General features: G+C 34.5%; 1 protein-coding gene across 1 annotated transcript; it reads right to left on the bottom strand.

The window, feature by feature from the left end:
• Positions 1 to 17: 17 nt before the first annotated feature.
• LOC124640140 (3'-5' ssDNA/RNA exonuclease TatD) lies at positions 18 to 17,378 on the bottom strand. Its single transcript, XM_047177803.1, has 6 exons — positions 17,246 to 17,378; positions 16,996 to 17,174; positions 15,612 to 15,710; positions 13,696 to 13,859; positions 3,637 to 3,983; positions 18 to 2,508 (listed from the first exon to the last, which is right to left on the bottom strand). Exons 2-6 carry the CDS (start codon positions 17,135 to 17,137, stop codon positions 2,346 to 2,348), a joined length of 915 nt encoding a protein of 304 aa, XP_047033759.1. The 5' UTR covers positions 17,138 to 17,174; positions 17,246 to 17,378; the 3' UTR covers positions 18 to 2,345.
• Positions 17,379 to 19,623: the final 2,245 nt, after the last annotated feature.

The raw sequence follows: 19,623 nt of genomic DNA, 5'->3' as shown, positions 1-19,623 counted from the left end.
AAATAAAACAACCAATAATCTCTTTAATTGTATATTGAAAGAAATAATCTGTACATTCTATGAAAATATTGTATCACAAAAGGACGTTTCATCGAAGGCACTAAATCGCGACCCGGGCCGGCGAACGTTGACCCCAACACACCCGGGTGGGGTAACTCACAATGACCCTAAAACCCGGGTGGGGTGACACACAATATCTATACATTGCAATCATACATAGATCGCCCGCCAACCCACACTTACACACTACAACAAATTGTCAAAAAATAAAGGAATAACAGTACTTCTTACAAATAAACGATTAAATACGTAAATAATATCGATACAAAAACGTAAACAATTAACATGTCAAGTTTCACATTTTTTAATACTTGCAGTCTTTGATTTCGTTGTGACTACCAGCATTAAATTAACATTAATTCATTAATTAAATAATTATTTATATTTATTTTAATTATTACACATTTTGCTCAAACTATTTACAAATATTCGATGAAAAATATAAATATTGTAATTCGATTAGGAATGCTCTACAGAGCGAGAATAACTAGAGATAGGTACCTAACACCGTGCACATAGATTAATAGATGGCAACTGGCCGTTGATAGTAGCTTAGCGTTGCAGTTCACTTTACCGACAACGAATGCAAGACGAATTTATCATCTAAAGCGTACAAACAGACGTACAAACTCCTTATTATAACTTGTCGTGTAAAAAAATAATATTTATAGACTCATACAGTCTGTTTCTCCGCTTCCCATGAGTTCGTACTTATTTATATAAAAACGTACAAAACATTAACGTCTCTAAATATTTGGCGACAAAATATCTATCTTCAAATAAGTCGCCTTAACTACATTTACATACAAAGGTTAGTATCAAACATGGTTTACATTTACTTAAACTTAAGGCATTAATTACAAATAATTATATCGATAAAATGTTCTGCAACACTAAGGGGATATACGAAAAACGCATTGAATTTAATTCAGGCGTTTTTCTAAATATTTAATTCTGTTAGTGAAAATAATATAATTCATATTAAGTTGTATTCAAACACGGTATCTTTGAGATCAGTCTGACTAAGACCTCGTTGCCACCGAATTTAAAGGCGAGTGCATACATAAGCCACAAATCATAGTCAAAAAAACTTAATCATAAAAAAAGATGTTCGTATATTATGCAAAATACCAAGTACTTTTTCTTCAATGGCAATAATTTAGACTTGGCGCGTCTCAGGTACGCTTTTGTAACTTGCGTAGTTTTTTTCATTATTATGATAATTATTATTCATTTATCGATATATTAGAATCTACTTGACCGGTTCACAACACTATTTTCGAGTCATAAACAAAACTACATTATAACAATACTGACAGTTAGTCAAACCAACTCCACAGATAATAAACTCTAAATAAATATAAACGCTGAATAATCTGTAAAGTTTATTTAACTAAAATAATTTATTAAATCGCAATCGAATTAGCTGCTTCAGTTATTATTTATAACATCGATAAATCCATTCAACAATTTAGTTAAAACCGGTCAAGCATATCCTAATTTATCGATTCTACCAAAATCTGGCAACACTTATCGTCAAAACTTACGATTTAGAAAGGCAACATTTAATGTTAGTTTATCTAATTCAATGGCAAGATTTTACCAAATGTTTACAATATCGAATTAGGACGTGTTGCGAAACTGAGTATCGATAAAAAATCGATATCAGAACGACTCGCAAAAACGGTCAAATAGCCTCATTGTGCCACTTAAATAAATCGCTTTTTTTTACAATCCACATCATCGTTGTCATTATCGAAATGCACGTTAACAATGAACATGAGTATTCAATTTTCGAGGTTAGTTACTAGTTACATAATTCACAATTTCGTTGGAAAATCATGAACTATTCGGATGACGGTCGAAGGAAACCACAAATCGAATCTAAATTAGAATAAATCACAACTGGGATCTCGTAAATACAATAACTGATTTATCTGGGAACATAATTGACTCATTGTAATCAAGGCACTTTAGGCGCTAAGGCACTCATTTTCAATTCTTTCAGTATTATTTACCCCCTATTTTTAATGCACAAAATTGAAAACCCTCTAATAATACATACAATATGTAAAGAAAACCCCTATATGCAAACTGATATTTAGAAAACCACAAACAAGAGAGAAAAAAGTGTAAATATCAGAGTTCTCGTACTTCTGATTCTCGTATATCTCGGCAAGATTTCTCGTCGAGACATTCTCACGCGGCTCTATAGCCTAAACACACCAATACCTTTAAGTATCGGACAGGGTTTTCATTATATATTGTTTAACTTACCATGACTCTCACTGGCTCAGTCCGAAGATCTTCAGAGCATTGAAAGCAGTGGCTAAGGCGACATCCTCAGGTTTCTGGCCGAGGAAGCCGGCGATCAGTTCCACAATAGCTGGGAGGGCACAAGGCTCATTGCGTTGGAACGTGCAGTAGCGGTTCACGAAGTTCATCGATCTGGAAATAATATTTTGTTTATTTAATTACAGTTTATTAACAGCCAGTTTCTTCATCAAAAGTTAAAGCCAAAGTAAAAGTCAAAGTAATGTCTAAAGTAAAAGTAACGGTCAAATTCAATTTTTCTATTAGTTTTGCTGTCACTTTAGCCTTGAAAAAACGAATTTGACCGTTACTTTTACTTTAGACATTACTTTAACTTTTGCTTTTGATGAAGAAACTGGCCATTAATCATTAAAAAGGAGTGATTTTTGACCTTCACGGTCATTTAAGACAAATTAAAATGCGCCTGGTAACAAAAGATTAAAACTTATTTGTGGTTAAAATCTTCAAGCATGAATCTTGTTCACTATTTAACTGACTGAGTCAATTTTAATTGGAAAACTCAATAACTTTTTACACGTTGACGGTTTTATTAGAGTTTCGGTTTTACTACTTCAAATTAACGACGATGCATGAAAGAGTTTTAATTTTAATCGATATAAGAAACCAACTCAACACTATAGATTTAATCGATTTTTTGTTGCATTGTTAATAATGAGTGCATTCCAAACACGCTAGGTATGATCTCGAGAATCACGAAAATAGCACGTTGCACGATTATTTAGATACATAACATGTTATTAAGATTATGTTATCTGACCAAAGTAGAGTATATCTTATCAGCATCATATGTCCCAATAATCTAATGTCTAGCTGCGCGTTATCATTCGGTAGTTTTGTCAGTCCGGTTTATCAGTCCGGTTTTAAAAAGGTTATCGATTTTTGTTTTCCTACTACAGCTAGTCTACAGGTATTGAAGTAAAGTTCTGTACATAAAAATACTCTATGTCAGAAATATGAAGGAGGTGTGGTTTGGATATTTAAATATTTAAAAGCTGATAGACTTTTCAAGGATGGGACGTTACTCTTGACTTGACTTTAGGCACCCATTAAACTTGTACCAGCCATCATCATCTCATCATCTGCCTTGGCTTTTCCCAGCTATGTTGGGGTCGGCTTCTAGTCTAACCGGATGCAGCTGAGACTTATTCCACCCTTTTTCTACCATTAAGACATAAAAAGAAGATGTTTACCAGAGCTACTTAATTTACCTAATAGTAGTCTTAAACTAAAACATTAACTCACCTCTCAGTCAAAGAATCTTTAACATGCAGCGGCAGCTTCGAAGCCCTCATATTGGGATACATGAACGGCGAGTCTGTCTCCACCAGCAATTTGTCTAACGGCAGCAACCTTTCTGACAACAGCCTTCTGATTCCTCCATCAGACTTGTCCTTACAAATATAACCCGTTATACCCAGATAGAACCCCTTCTCGATATACTTTAGCCCTTGTTCCACGGACCCAGTGAATGAGTGAATGACAACAGCCGGCAGACGACTACCAAATTCGTCTAGAATTTTTATTAAGTCGTCTTGAGCTTCTTTTTCGTGTACGAATAGGGGTTTTCGTAGTTCACATGCCATTTCGACCTGTAACAAGATAAAGAGGGGATTAAAATTTTCTTACCTATATCTGGAATCGATTTTCTATGAAACTATAGCGACTGGACATCGATTTCATCAAAGATAATATAAAATGATCAATATTCATATCAAAAACATTCAATACATAATTGGTTTTAAAAGTCTCTTTCAGTATTTTGTTAATAGCGCGTGCCGAATCATAGAGAATATACAACCAGAAAAGGCATGTATTTAACGCGGCGACTAAGTAAAACGAATATAGGTTTAAAAAAATAATAGAGTGGGTACCATTTATAATGGGTTGGCAGCTAATAAGGAGTATCATAATAAGTAAAAGGTAGCATATTAATATATCAGTTTTGAGGTCCGTTTTAATTTAAACTAGCATCAAGTTTTTCTTTTGGCAACTGAATTAATATTTAAGCGAAAACTTAATGATGACAATAAAATAGAAAATGGGCATTCATAAATAATACAAATCAGGTTCTATTTAAAATTGTTTGGATGAAGAATAAATATAAACTAGCTCATATTATAAATATATTGTGCGACTTTTTAATAGCTTTAAATAAACTCTAAAATGGCATGAAGAAACAATATTTTGCGGCTGTTATTTTCAATATTATAGGTGAATAGCATGGAAGTAAGCATGCAACATGCAGCAAGCATGACTTCTGTTACGGCTCCGGCGCTGCGGGGCTCCGGCGGTCCCATGCGAGCTTATCGTCGCAGATGGCTTTAACGCTCGCCGCCGCGGCTGAGGCTGGCCGGCGCGGCCGGCCAGCAAGCCGAAGCTGCGCTTCAGCCCGCAGGCCGCCTCGCCCCTCCGCGCCTACGCGGTTTTCGTCACTAACTTCAAATTTTAAACAATGTTTTTTAAATTGAAGGTTATAAATGGCAATATGCTAAATAAAATGAATCCAAATTAAATTCTACCACCTTCATAGTACGCCAAGTGAGATAATACCACCGCACCTTCCGCCGTTTTTATGAAATTATGATAACAAAATATTAATAATTAACTCTTATTCCTTTTTATTGCACTCCTTTTAATATTTAGAGCTATCCCCAAAGCGAAGCCTGAAACTGGGTTTTTAGTCGGCACGAAATAGTTGGTAATATATTATCTTTGCCACCCAACTAACATTATTAGTCGCCAAGTCATTATAAATAGCTCCTCACCTAATATTTCAATTGACTGGTATAGTTTATTTGCTACCCAAACGCAGCTGCTAGTTTTTAGTTTTTATAACAGCCTTAATTTTGAACCTTACATATTATAATAGTCGCGAAAATATTTAATCGCTGGCATGTTATTTTATTTGTTGCAAATATTTGTCGACTTTTAAGTTATTAGTCACCCGGAAAATAATAAGCCACCAGAAAATGGATGCATGGTACTCATGTCGGTAAGAAACTCAATGGATTTTCAGTTTCAACAAGGAAACAAATACATGTTATTCATAAATCTGGTATTCAATGACGATATATAAACAGGACAGAACAATAACGTCAGTGTTACAGATGATTCAACTTGTTATCAACCGCACAGCCAACAGATGGACGGACTGTTTCACGCTGGAGTGTTAGTCTTATTAGTTTTATAGGGGACAGCTTACAATACTAGGAAAATTCTTCTAGTAAAAGGAGAATGATCTCTAAGGATATCAGCCAGCTGCGCAGGACATAATAGTGCCCAAAATATGCGGAGACACAAGTGCACTATATTCTTATTTTCTTCACTCTCATAACCCGACTGGACGGCAATTGGAAAGCACAGGGCCCACATTCACGTACTCTCTAACGCACCGAAGAATCTAGGGCCAAACTTGGAATTTAGCAAAATACTCTACTACGAGCTTGAAGAAGAAGATATGTCCAGGACAAAGCGAAGTGGAAGAAGAGGATGTGAAAAGCGGACCCCGTCATGAGACGGGAGTAATGCTGGGAAAAAGATTCTACCAAGTAAAATTGCACTAGCTTTCTGCAAAGCAATGACACGAGCTATAAAGATCGAATGCCATTAATTGCTATCGTCGATCGCGCTAAATTTACAGTGACGCGTCGACAGCGTCTGGTGGCTATTAATAGTTAGACATAACTTGTCCAGTCCTTTGATCTGATCAAGCTTCCGTCGTGGGTAATTTATTTTACTAGTGTTTTGGGAAGAAGTTTGTTTTTGAATTGATTATTCTTAGGATCAGATTTTAATCGTTTTATTGTGAATTCGTTGGTTTGAGTTTGTTATGTTTTGACTGAAAACATATTGTCTAATCATCCCATTGTTTCAGTCCTATCTAGAAACTAGTTCAAGTAACAGGATAAACTATAATAATAATGTCACCTGAAGATAGTCGTTTTCAAATCGGTTTTGTAACCTCAGACAGAGCACAAATAAACATACAAAATAATCCTGCATAATATTTGTCTAGTATAGATAACACATAGTCCTACTACACTTATGATGACAAATACAGGTATTTAGGTCTGCGTAGGCCCGTTTAGCATTAGTTTATGTACACGCTACCGTCTTTAAAACACCTACATATTTACATACCTGCATATCTGAACAACTTGTAAATAATGCTATCTATGTTATCATTACAAAACATTGTTATGACACGTGTGTAGGTACAGAGTATAATTCAATATAAACACTTTCAATTTTCTAAGAAGTATTATCGTACATGACTCTAGTGAGTGTATGAATGACTTGTATCGTTTACCAAGCGATCAATACACGTCTGAGTATTGGGTCAATAAACTGTGTTAATAAAATATTAATTCAGGTGTTATTGTAGTTTGCTTGGTAAGGTGAAAGATATCTTCGAATTGTACTGGAACAATACAGTTAGTTTAGTACAGGTAATGGTAGTTCAAACTTTAGAATAATACCAAAATTCTTTAATCTTAGGATATGTATAGGGTCTATAGGGCCACCGTCCCTGTGATGGTTATTATTGCCAAAGCGAGCCAAAGGATATGTCAAAAATAAAGAATGAAACAATGCAATTTTTTCCGCATTCAAGAGAATTACTAAATGGTGCAATTGGCAATGGTGATTAGCTGACATTAAAACAATTATCAGTATGACTAATTGTTATCAATGAAATGTTCAAACAGTTCAATAACTTGGCAAATTAAAGTGAAATTATGATGTAATTTTTCTTTAAAATCTACACTGAATAAACAAGTATCCCAATACATATAATTATCTCAAGTATGACACATACTGAATCGATAAGCAAAATCAATAAGGACCTCCAAAACTGTTCAAGGTGACTTCATTTAACTATCAGGCTGAAATTACGTCCAAGGCCTGCATATCATCAATTACACTTTAAAGAAAATTAACAGAAGTATACAAGATGAGATCATCGGATGTCGAAATACTATATAATTATAACGTTTTATTTACTAACATCATGTACACATTTGTTTATTTAAAGACTTTTACACCTGGGCTGTTGCATATATGTACATGAATGCAACAAATGTCAATCAATTAATAAATATTAAAATTGATACATTTATGTATTGATTTCATCTGTGTAAGTAGGTATACATTTTTTTATTAAAAAAAAAGATAAAGATCTTATAATATTGCAAGATTAATAAATAATTTAACCTTTATAACGTAAATTTTGATATAATTATGCAACACCTGTTAAAATGCCTAAATTATGTAAGAAATAAAAGGCTTTTTAAATTATTTTATCCTGAAATTATTCAGAGGTTTTTTTTGTTAATTGGGTACAGAGGTCCCGAAACTACTGTATCGATTTGAAAAATTCTTTCACTGTTAGGAAGGTACTCTATATTTTATCCGGGTATGACCATACAGTTTCCACTGGTAAAACCGCAGGAAACAGTATACTATAAAGTTACATTATACAAGTTTCAAAAACATTTTATTTTCGGGTCTGCGATCCTTATTAACTAATCTAAAACAGGTCATGACTGCATACCTGAGTCAGCTGTAGCGCGTTGCAAAACGGGACCAACACTCAAATTAGATCATGTCAATGTACAGGCGAATGCGAGTGCTCGAGTTTTGTGTTAGAGGTCAATAACAAGGTCGTGTATTGAGGAAGCTTTGAATAAACTAAGTTGACTAGACTACGAGATTCTTTGGGAGCTTCCGCGGCTTTGGTACACAAAGGGCTCTATAAGGAACACTGATGGGCCACTGAAAGTCTTAAACAGGGTTCATGTGATGATTTCCCACCAGTAGAAAAGTTACCACAGATTTGGACAAATATCATTACGAAGAAGGAAATCACATCGATGATTGAGGAAGATAAAAATGACAGGTTAGACTGGCTAAAAACTGCCAGGATTACGAGATAGTTTGAAAGTTACCGGGGCAGTAGAACGCAAGAGTGACTCAATGGATTGTTTCATGTCAAAGGCTGAAAATTCCCAGAACACCTGTTATTACATCAAAAGCTATAGGTATTCTTTACGTTACAAAACATAGTATAGTTTTAAAACCATAAATAAGAATGAAACTCTAACAAACTCAAATCTAGCAGTACAATGACCATTTCCAAAACAAACAACACTACTGAAAGTCCCCTCTGCTGCAACAAAGCGGTGCGTAGGCGCATGCACTGAACAAATTTAACTCGAGCGGATCAATGCCGACGATGATACGCTTCAAGTGTTCATGCCTTAGAGTGTTAGGAACTGGATACGATATTGCCGTGCTCCTATTCTGCTTGTCAAAAGTATGAAAGAAAATCTCATTCTCTTTTTCGCGTAAGTCTATTTTTGTTCTCCCGAAATATCAAGGTAGGTGTAATAATCCAAAGAATGGGTCTTATGAAAAAGAACCGACAAGAAACTTACATTAGTTTTCTTGTGAGACAAGAGCACCGCAATTACTCGATATAGTGTGAACGTTAAGTTCATTATGCGTTTGTAAATTTTTCGTATGCGTTTTCATGTTTCAATTTTATATCAAAAATTATTTGTTATGTATACGTGTATACTCACGTCTTACACTTATTTCGTTTTTTTTTTCTTTAAATCTAATCTAAGAGTTCTATCACTACTTGTTGTTTTGCCCACCCCTTGCATAAATCTTTTTCCCACAGACATTTATGCTCAAAAGGCAGCTCCTGCTAGTTGGATGCTCTTCATTCACACAGTGTAATCGTCACGGTGAATATTATCGTGTGTGTAATGCTATACTGTGGGTTTTCAACAAAAGCGTATGCGTTGATGGGTGCTCTCAATTATGTTCAAATGGGTGCAATTAGTATTTGTTTGTTGTGTTGATGTATTAGCAGGAGCAAGGAAGATCATTATACTTCGGCCGTTCAGAGAATGCGTTCCTGACACCTATCAGTTAGTCACGACTAGTGATGGGCACAACATAACACTGAGTTCGTTACCGTTCCTTCAAAATGAACCGCCGCATTATTTTAAGATTATTTTCGTTTTAAATTGGCGGAATCATTTGTTTTATATTTTAGTTATTTAAGTGGAAACCAAAAAAAGGTAATATTCATATAATAAAATTGTTTTATTTATTCTTTGTTACAAGTACATTGAATTGAATGTGCGAACAGAATATTAATCAGACTCCGATTTGCTTGAGGAGGTGGTGTCTTCATCATCATCTTCGCCTACATGTATAATTATATTATTATCAATAACAGAATCAATCCTGATATCTCGGTCTAACAAAAGCCGGGTAATCAAATAAAAACAGATCGAAAACACTTGAAAAACGTGGTCTATGCGCACGAAACGACAACGGACGACTGTTTTAGCGTCACAAAATGGCGGCCCATAACGCCATTTGGGGTTACCATTTTTAATCTAAGTATAAAAATGCGGTTTGGTCATAGTTTTATTTTTATATTTCATAAACGTTATAATTAAGTCTTATAGTCCATTATTTTCCAATTCTTAAAAAGAAAATCAAAACGTATTATTTTATATTATAACTGTATAAGAACAGATTACGATACTTGCCTGTTATTTTTAGCACAGCACTACAAAATATAAACCGCTGACATAACCTTGTAATAGCGCAGTATAGATTTAGAAAAATATTGTTTACCAAGTTATTTGACACTCAGTTTGGCACAAAATTATAACATTCATTGATTATTGATATAATAATGTTGTTTTAATGCTCCTCAATTGTTAAAACGGTAAACAACCAGCAAAAATATTTTTATCGTAACTGCAACGCCATTGCAAAGTTACGTCGTCAGTTCAATCGCGACGTGTCAGGAACGCATTCTCTGAATGGCCGAACTATAGGACATCTCGCTAGTATTCCCATAATAAGGGGAAATAATCAAACCGAAACTTGGCTAGTATAATCATCATCATACACCTGCCCTTATTCCAATTTTATTTGGGGTCGCGCAGCATGTTTTCTTCTTCCACGCTATCCATTACATTCTTTATTTTTTTCCATACTCTGCTACGTAATGTTGGTTAGAAGTAATGGCCTGACTTTCAAGGTACCGATGTTTAAGTCGCATAATCTTATTAGAAAACCAAATTAAGGGCAGAAAAATTCAGCTAAGATCGCGCACTAAAACTGAACGGCCTGTTAAAATCCTGAACTTTACTCAAAAGTCGCCAACACTAGAGGTACATAGCCAATTTGACTGAGTTAGAAATATATGTAGTATTTCAAAGAGATCATAAAATTCAAAACCGGTACATAAAATAATATGAACGTTGCACCGAGTTTGGTATTACCTATTTAGGCGTTACATAAAGCGTTTGGCTAACTTTCATTATTATTAGTCTAACAATAAGTTACGTTCTTACTTAGTTGAGGTCAACATACTTTAAATATCTTTAGACCAATATGGTAACGAAATGTCATTTACGTTTCTTGTCAAATAACTTTGCTATTGCAAAGTTAGCAACTAGCTACCCAAAAGAAGATAGGTGTGTATCGTTCGATACAAAAGAAGACAATGGGATAAAAGATTCCGACCAATGGAGAAAATCCTCTTTTTTGGTAAGTCGGTTAATAAAGAGTGAAATAAGAAGAGTCAGGTACACATTCATTTACATTAAATGCAGACTGAACCAGACTTCATGATATTTGAGAAAGCAAGGCAAATGATGTCATTCGACCTAATTTTCAACCTTTTCGAAATACCTACTTATTCTACATGAACATCTTAGGTAAATAGAACTCCCACTATACCTAACATCTTTTAAGACCGTACAAAATATAACCACTAGCACAAAATTAAATCAGTGTACACAAAGAGAAACGTGACCAAACACAGTATAAAATGTAAATAGAAAGGATTTTACATTGTCGTACTGAAACACAACGGCTGGCTCTTTGCCAGAACTACTTACAAAATATATCCGTAGTTCCGTGAAGCGGAAACAGTAATATTTAAAGAAAAATAATGGGCTGAAGATGATTTTAAAGGGTTTTACATCCGTTATTTGGGGGTTCAATAACACTCTATAAATAAGGATGTATGAAAATGTTTCTCTCTCTCTCTCACGCAAAACGACTGGACGAGTTTTGTCAAAAATTGGCAGGCTGCTATATAGCATGATTCTGCATTAGAATAAAATACAGGCTACTTTTATTCGGCTGCGGAAATTAGCTCTCTCTGGACGCGTATCCAAGATCGGGGAAACGGTAGGTATTCTTCTCTATGATAAACAGGACGCTGCTTATATAGAGGTCCATCACAGACCTTTAATTTTACGTGCCGAAGGGCCGGACCCTACATTCATAGCGCGTCCCAAGTCAAGGGCATTAAAATGGGTCACGATCTCATTCACACTTTGTTGCCTATAAATAGTTTATAGTTACAAGTAGATAGTTTAGAATTTCCAAGTTCAAGGATACTGAAGAATTTTGGTGTGTAAAATTACCATTGTTAACCCAAAAACAGGATATAACCAGTTTTTCAAGCTTCACGCTTTTTTAGCCGTTTTTTGTGAAATACTAACCTACATTCTATGACATTGAAAATAATATCCATCCAGTATACCTTATGTTACATTTCCAGAAGACGCGTGAGAGACACTTGTGTGTGTACTGTGTACCTACAAGCTTATTGTCTTCGTATACGTAAGCTCGAGAGCGCTCAAAAGTGGTAAAGTCGCAGAGTCAAAGAAAATGAGCATGTACACACACAACTATGACACACCCGCTTTCGTAAAGCATAACAGGACCTTAGTCCTCGTGTATATCAAAACATGGATTACGTGTTCCAATATAAAGCGAGCCTATATGAATACCTACATTTGTTTATTGTGAAGGATCGTTTGATCGCATCTCTTGAGCTGATTCACCCCTATTGAATGCCTTGAGTGTTCCTATTGAAAAGATTGGACCAACAACTGTATGGACTACGGACACATACGGGTTGACAGAGAGCATAAATTATTGGATAAATAAGGATGACTTTATTGAGAAGTCGGTCTTTATCTACAATACTAGCTACCGCCAATGGTTTTACCAGCGTTTTGTAAGAATTACTCTACGCACCAATGGGTTATCTAACACTGAAATAATTTTACATATAAGTGCAATTGTTCCTAAGTTTAGCATGTCCAAACAAACACATTCTTCAGCTTCAGTATAGATTCAAATCAGACAGATCAAAATGATCAAAAAAAGTAACTGGTTCTATTTATTTACACAATATTAATGCGCTATAAGACATGACAGTTATGAAAAAAAAAACTATACCGTTATAGGCATTTATGAATTCTAAATATGGACTTTCAACTTCAACATTCGGCATACATTTTATGCAAATTATCAGTAACGGTTAGCTATTAGCATAAAATGTTATAGTAAGTACGTGATAATTTATCCTATCTGCTAAGAATATTATAGCAACCTTAATCTATCTATAAAGTTCAAGTGTTCGATTGTTTGATTGAACGCGGTAATCTCAGGAGGACAGATTTGAAAAAAATATTTCAGTATTAGATGATCCATTTATCGAGGATGGCTGGATGGCTCTACTTTTCATCCAAGTGCGCGAAGTAGTTTCCTCAGGTTGCGGGCGAATACGTAATGCAAGATCGGAATTATTTAATTATATACTTTTACATAATTTCATGATTTTAGAAAAGACATTCATCTCATACTATTTAAACACAATAACTCATAGTAAGCTAAAGCAATGCTCGTTGAAATGTTATTATTCAAGGTATTGCGAATGCGCACGAGTTGCGTAACATTCGACGGTGAAAAGATTTATATTACCGTAACGCACTGCTCTCAAATGGTGGTTATTTTATATGCTATGTTTAATGGGAAGAGAAAGGTCGCTGTATTGTGGTAGAGGTAATGTAAGTCATAGAATTCACGTTAGAGTTTGACTTTTGAAGAACTACAGGTAATTTTAGGCTTAGCTATTCTTATTCACAAATAGATTAACACAATAATTCCTAAAGAGTACCTACCTTAGTACCTTATGGTAAGTTAGAAGACAGTAACATTTGCATTTATAAAACAGCGGCTGTCTATTCCACACCGGTCTATGATAAAATTTACTCATTTAGGTAAAGTTTAGAATGGAAATACTTAAAAACATGGAAAATTATCGTAAATCCTACTTCTTGTCCAACTACTCCGGGAATCGAATCGTTTTAAGAACAGTCCCAAATATATTTTTTTTGTCTTCATTCATGATAAACAGCTGTTCTCCATAATCAGACGTTTATTAAAAATTAGTTATAGCTTACTAACCTGACGCTTAAACACTTCTCTCTGCACATGTGGCTCGGAGAAATCCTTGCTGTAGTTAAGGCCGCACTCGCCGACCGCCACGCACTCGGGCGCCGCTGCCGTCTCCTGGAGCTCCGCCCACATGTCCTCTTCTATCATCGACTTCGCATCGTGAGGGTGAACACCTGCACCAAAGATGGAAAGATAAGTTTCATGAAAGATGTCAAGCCACTGTGGAAGGGCTCGTCGTAAAGTAATAGGCTCAAGGGTTGATCGATCATGAGGTTAAGCCACGTTTGGGGCTGTCCGTCCGTGGATAGGTGACCATCTTGTCATGATGAGGTTCCTTCGTGTTTCAGAAGACGTTAAATTAGCAGTCGTTACGGGTCAGAAGCCAGAATATCTGACAACTAGTCTTAACAAAGAGTAACTAGGTTGAACATGTTAACTATGCTTACATTCCCAAATGCTTGACTTAACCTCACCATTCAAACTGTATTTGAAAACAAACAGTTATGAATCTCAAAACCGCAGAAATAACTTCATCAAAAATCCAAGAGAGAGAATAAACATTAGAATTAATTTCAATTAGATAGTTATCCTAAATCAACAACCCATATCGTACCAACATAATTCTGCACATGAATTTATAAACAAAAACAGAAAGAAAGTTATGAAATTATAATTACACTTCATACATATAAAAACTAGGGCAATTAACCGCTGGGTACATTTAATTAAACGTTTGAATATTAAATACGTAAAATAAGGAAATAGTTAAAGGTCTTGCATAAGTTAATTCGGATTAAGATCAAGTGATGTTTCCGTTTTTGAACTAGTGAGTTAGTTTTAGTGAATTTTAGTTGGCGTTGTCAGTTAAAAGCATGTTAATTTCTAAAGGCTCCGAAACTACTGGACCGAAGCTACACTAACCCCGAGTCACATAGGCTATTTTATACGGGTACAGGAAGAAGTTGAGTCTAGTGGGGCAAATGGTATAGTCAGGACTAACATGAGAACGATTTTGAAAATAAAGAAAGATATTAGACAGATATACAAATCAGAAAGCTTTCAACAGAGGAAGCCATTCTTTCATAGTACAATGTATCCAGTTGTGCATATTTAAGGGTAACTGTAATTTAATTAATAAATTGCATAACCGAGGGAGAAGAAGAGTAGATTTGAACGTGCAGATTTTAACCACAGGTATTTTTTATGCTCTAATGGACGAACGGGCACCTTCTGTGCTAGCCAATGGGCCCCAACACCTAAATTGCGAAAGACCCACATGCTGCCAATGACAACGCCGTGTGCATGGTAAAATATTGGGCCTCCATAAGCTATATTTGTTTGCCATCGACACGCTAAGAAGAACTGGCAAAATCATGAGTCTTATACCTGGTGCCATGATAAAATTTACAAAAAACAACCATTTCCTAGACACACTGATGATATGTCATACCTAACGTGGAAAATATAATTGCAACTACAAGATCAACAGACATTAGACCATAATTACATATCTGTAGCAATAATTAATGAATGAACACTCCATAAATAAATAATTAATTGCAATAGGTAATTAGGTGTCAATGATCATTATCTCATTATCACGGCATGTAACGACAGATAAGACATATTGAAGAAACTTGATATACATAAATATGCAGATTTATTTCTGTGACATTTTTGAAGATCACGGACCTAGGATTTTGATAAAACTTGGCTGCAATATGCTGCATGTCAGCATAACATATAGACGTCTAACTGGGGCAGGGGAGTACTTTTTTTCAGGAAGTGAGTGAAACCACCAGCGGAAAGCTAGTATCTTACATCAGAGTAATATACAGGCCATATAATTTATAACCAGGTGAGTAATTCATCGGAAAGCAAGTAAAACCGCAGGCACAGGTTAGATATCAAGTAATAAAACTCACCGGCTGTGGAATAGATAGTGCTGGGATAGAGGCGAGTCAGTCTTAGGGCTTCCTTACTGTTCCGTACTGAAGTGCCTGTCACCATGATCTTCTGGACACCTGCATAAACAAATAAGTTCATAAGAAGAGATAATGTAGAATATTTAGTTAAATTATTTAATTATTTAATTGATTAAACAATTTAAAAAATTCAGTCATAAAACTTAAACCTTTATTTTTTTTTTCATGCTCAATATTTACTGTTTCTCTGTTTATCAATGAGTTTATCATATCAATGCATCATAATATCATAATCTACAAAAAAGTGGATATCAAAAACATCATCCAAGAATGCATGTTTTGCTAATAAAGTTTCAAGACTGATTGAGAAGAAACATGAACACAGTAAACAGGATAATTAGCAAACACAAATTACTATGAAAGACACACATCGTCAAAATAACACAAACAAATTAGTGCCTTAAGGCCATTCTTAATATTCTGTCTATTTGTTAATTTGTCAAATTTTGACATTACACATATGCATATGGTGAAATAGCACCTATAACATGTCATGTTATAATCTATCTATACTAATACATCTATAAGTTTGTTTTCTTGAACATTCTGAAGTCGGGAACTACTGGTCTAATTTTTAAATACCTTTTGTATTTTATTTTATTTTCCTTTTGCTCCATTTTACATGAATACTGACCAGAGTCCAAGCTCTGAGCAATTGTTATTTATAATAACACATTAGTAATTAATCACTCATTGAAAAATTATGCAATTAAAACAATTCATTTGTAGGCAAATATTGATAGTATGATTAATGTGCATTAGTAACACATTTAACAGCAATCAAATGCACTGTTTAGAATTTTCATAGAAGGATGTTCTAATAAGAATCTTACAAAAATTATGTATTAAATAATTAAACAATAGAATTTGTGTTTAAAAGGTGTTTCTACTACTATTCATATTTCAATTGTACAATAAAACTATTCTTGGCCAAACTTCATAGAGGGCAACAGCATGCTGGCCATGCATTAGTCACCATTTATTTTTAAAAACAACAAAATTTCCTATGAAACAGTCAAACAGACCACATGTTACATGGAAATACTGAAAAGTCGTTATTACTAGAAACTCTTACATAGTAATTACTACTTTCTTCACTGAAAATAAAGTGCTAGATCATATTTCACTGCACACATAAAAATGCATAACATTCCAGTCTTAAAAAAATATGTAGCATGACAATAACCCAGTAACTCGCGAGGTATTCAATGTGCAATCATTCTAAATGAATAAATTACATTTAACACGAGTGTCGGCATTGTAACACCGAATCATTGTATACACGCAATCACATACGGTTTTTTTCTTTATTTTTTTAACTCACCTGCATCTTTTGCCCTTTGTACCACCGAATCGAGATCACGGCCGTATTTCTTGTTCGTCAAGTTCGCGCCAATGTCGATTACAATAAGATTCTCGTAACATCCCTTAAGTTCTTCAGATATTTGGGTTTCTTCGGACGTCATCCTTGGTTTTGTGTGAAGCTTACTAAACGGTGTTTACCTAAAATTTTACGATGATATCAGAACTTCTTCGCATGAAATATGTTACGCGGACGCCGGAGGTGTACTTACAAATTGTTTCAAACACTCCTGCTAAATAAGCTTCTGTTAATTTAATGACTAGTCGAACGGTTCACCCTTTTCACTGAGCTGCCACCATGTTTTTGAGGCACGTTTTTCTTTTTACGTGCAAGTTGTCAAATATTTAAGTGACAATGACTGTCACTGATTCGTATTGTGATTGGCTAGGTAACTCTATTCGGTCTTTTGATTGGCCATCAAATAACATAAAAAAGTGAGGGAAACGAACGCAATTTGCGTTATATTTTTGTGGAACTACAGAGTAGTACTATAATATGACAACAATAAAATAATTGGTTGATTGCAAAAAAGAAATAAGCACGGTTATGTGGAGTCAAATATTTATATTGTAATTCCTATGAATTTATTTGCGTACTTATGCCGCAAAACGATATTGTTACTTTAGACATATTTTAGTTACTGTCATGTGTTGTAACAAAACGTAAAATAACGTTTGGAAATATGTGACATAAAAGAATTGGATGATTTGATTTATTTCCACTCAGAATATAAATAAATACTGTAATTTAAATAACTCTTACTGAGATAGCTGACTTTTGAAAATAATATGTTGTTTTTGTACTTATTTAAGTTTATTTAAAAGCAAGTGGAACTAAACTTTCAGAAGGTGTTTCTGAACGATTGACAGCTGTTTTTATTTACATTAAACGGCAAAAATAAATATTCCCCTACACGAAAGGTTATCTACTGCTAAAAGTTAATTTTAAATTGGTCGCATTATATAAATCTAGAAAAAGACAAGATCTTGTCAAATTCCTTTATTATTCTGATTCAAATCCAAATTTTTTCATTCATACATAACCAAAACGGTAAATATTGAAGTCAAAATCTTACAAAATGAATGTGGGACAGTTCATGAAGAAGAACTTGGTAGTTCTAATAATGGTGCCCATGATTGTGGGAGCCCACTACGGGTGGTACAAACTACAGCAAGTTGATGCACTGGTGTCGCAGGAAGAGAGGAATAAATTGCCGATTACTAAGGTACCTACCTATCTTATTATATTTCTAATTCCGTAGAAGTTAAAAATAATGAAAAACTGCGACTACTAAACCAAAAGCCAAGACTTTGAAGTCTTGGCTTTTGGTTTAGTTGGTTAGCTTGCATTTCAGCGTTCTATGGAATTACACCATAATATTTTGGTCAGTGGGTTGTCTTTGGGGTGCTGAAAATGTGTGATTGTTGAATGTCTATAGAATTTATTTTATATAACATCAACATTCCTGGTAAATGGCTGTTATCAACCTGTATTGGTGTACATACAATAAGCTATTCCAAGTTGTGATAACCTATTAATCAGTCACCTACAATAATATTAGATTTTTGTTGACATTTGACCTTAGCATATTTTTTACTGAAGAGTCCTGCACAACTAGGTTTTGTAACAATGCATGTTGTTCCTCATACTTTTACTAGATTTTTTGACTTATAGTCTGTTTTTAATCTCGTAGACTAAATTGACACTTGCAAAATGTCAAACTTTCTAATAATTTTGCTAGCTCTGTGGTTCAGTGTTGTACTTACGACACCGGTTCGTTGAATCGTAACTTTTTATCTGTGTTAAAGGCTGTTGCTAAAGTTAATTGGTCTTACTACAAAAACCTATACGGGAGATGCCATAAGGAAGAAAAATTCTCCCTACAACATATTCTTAGATATGTGTCTGTTTACATGTTTTTTATAGTAAGTCCAAATATGTTTTTCTCTTGTTTCAGGCATTGAAAGGCTTCAACCTCTCCGAATGATGGCACCATTCACCTTAACTTGTAAATATGAACTGTAACGTGTAAGCATATTGAAGGCGTCTTGTAATGTACCTAACGTAACTAGTTTAAAATAATAATTTTAGAATAAAAACAGGTAAATTGATTTTTTATAGTTTTATTTACAGGTATCTGGTTAAAACCTTTGACTAATTTCACACTGTAACCTGCAGTATTCATCTCTGCCATAAAACTACATAAATTCAAAAAGAAAAAAGTAAATTCTTGCAGCATATTACTATAAATCAAAACTTATTGAAAGATTGAAAAATTCGAATAATGTTCATATATTCAACAAGTTAACAGTTTTCACTCTTGTACTTTTATGTTTAGCTAATATTATAAAGCTGAAGAGTTTGTTTGCCTGAAAACACTAATCTCAAGAGCTGGTCCGATCAGAGACAATCATTCAACATTTCTTTCACAGCACACAGGAGTTAATTAAAATTTTTGATTGATGATGATGATGTTGTCTTAGCCGATTGTTGGCCATCGGCGGCTGTTCTTCTTATAAGATCAGCCCAGTGTGAAGACACAGATGTACTCACTATTCCTTTGCACCCATAGCCCATTTTTTAAACGTG

This window comes from Helicoverpa zea, chromosome 20 (assembly GCF_022581195.2).
Source record: "Helicoverpa zea isolate HzStark_Cry1AcR chromosome 20, ilHelZeax1.1, whole genome shotgun sequence".
Lineage (NCBI taxonomy): Eukaryota > Metazoa > Arthropoda > Insecta > Lepidoptera > Noctuidae > Helicoverpa > Helicoverpa zea.
The sequence above is the reverse complement of the archived record's forward strand: the minus strand, read 5'-3'. Positions and strand labels throughout refer to the sequence as shown.

Bases quoted from the DNA above. Each gene is read 5' to 3' on its own strand.
- LOC124640140 (XM_047177803.1), bottom strand. From the start codon at position 17,137: ATGACGTCCGAAGAAACCCAAATATCTGAAGAACTTAAGGGATGTTAC. The intron at 15,711-16,995 runs GTGAGTTAAAAA...TTGTTTATGCAG, and splicing joins ACAAAGGGCAAAAGATGCAG to GTGTCCAGAAGATCATGGTG. The intron at 2,509-3,636 runs GTGAGTTAATGT...TATTATTTCCAG, and splicing joins AAAGATTCTTTGACTGAGAG to ATCGATGAACTTCGTGAACC.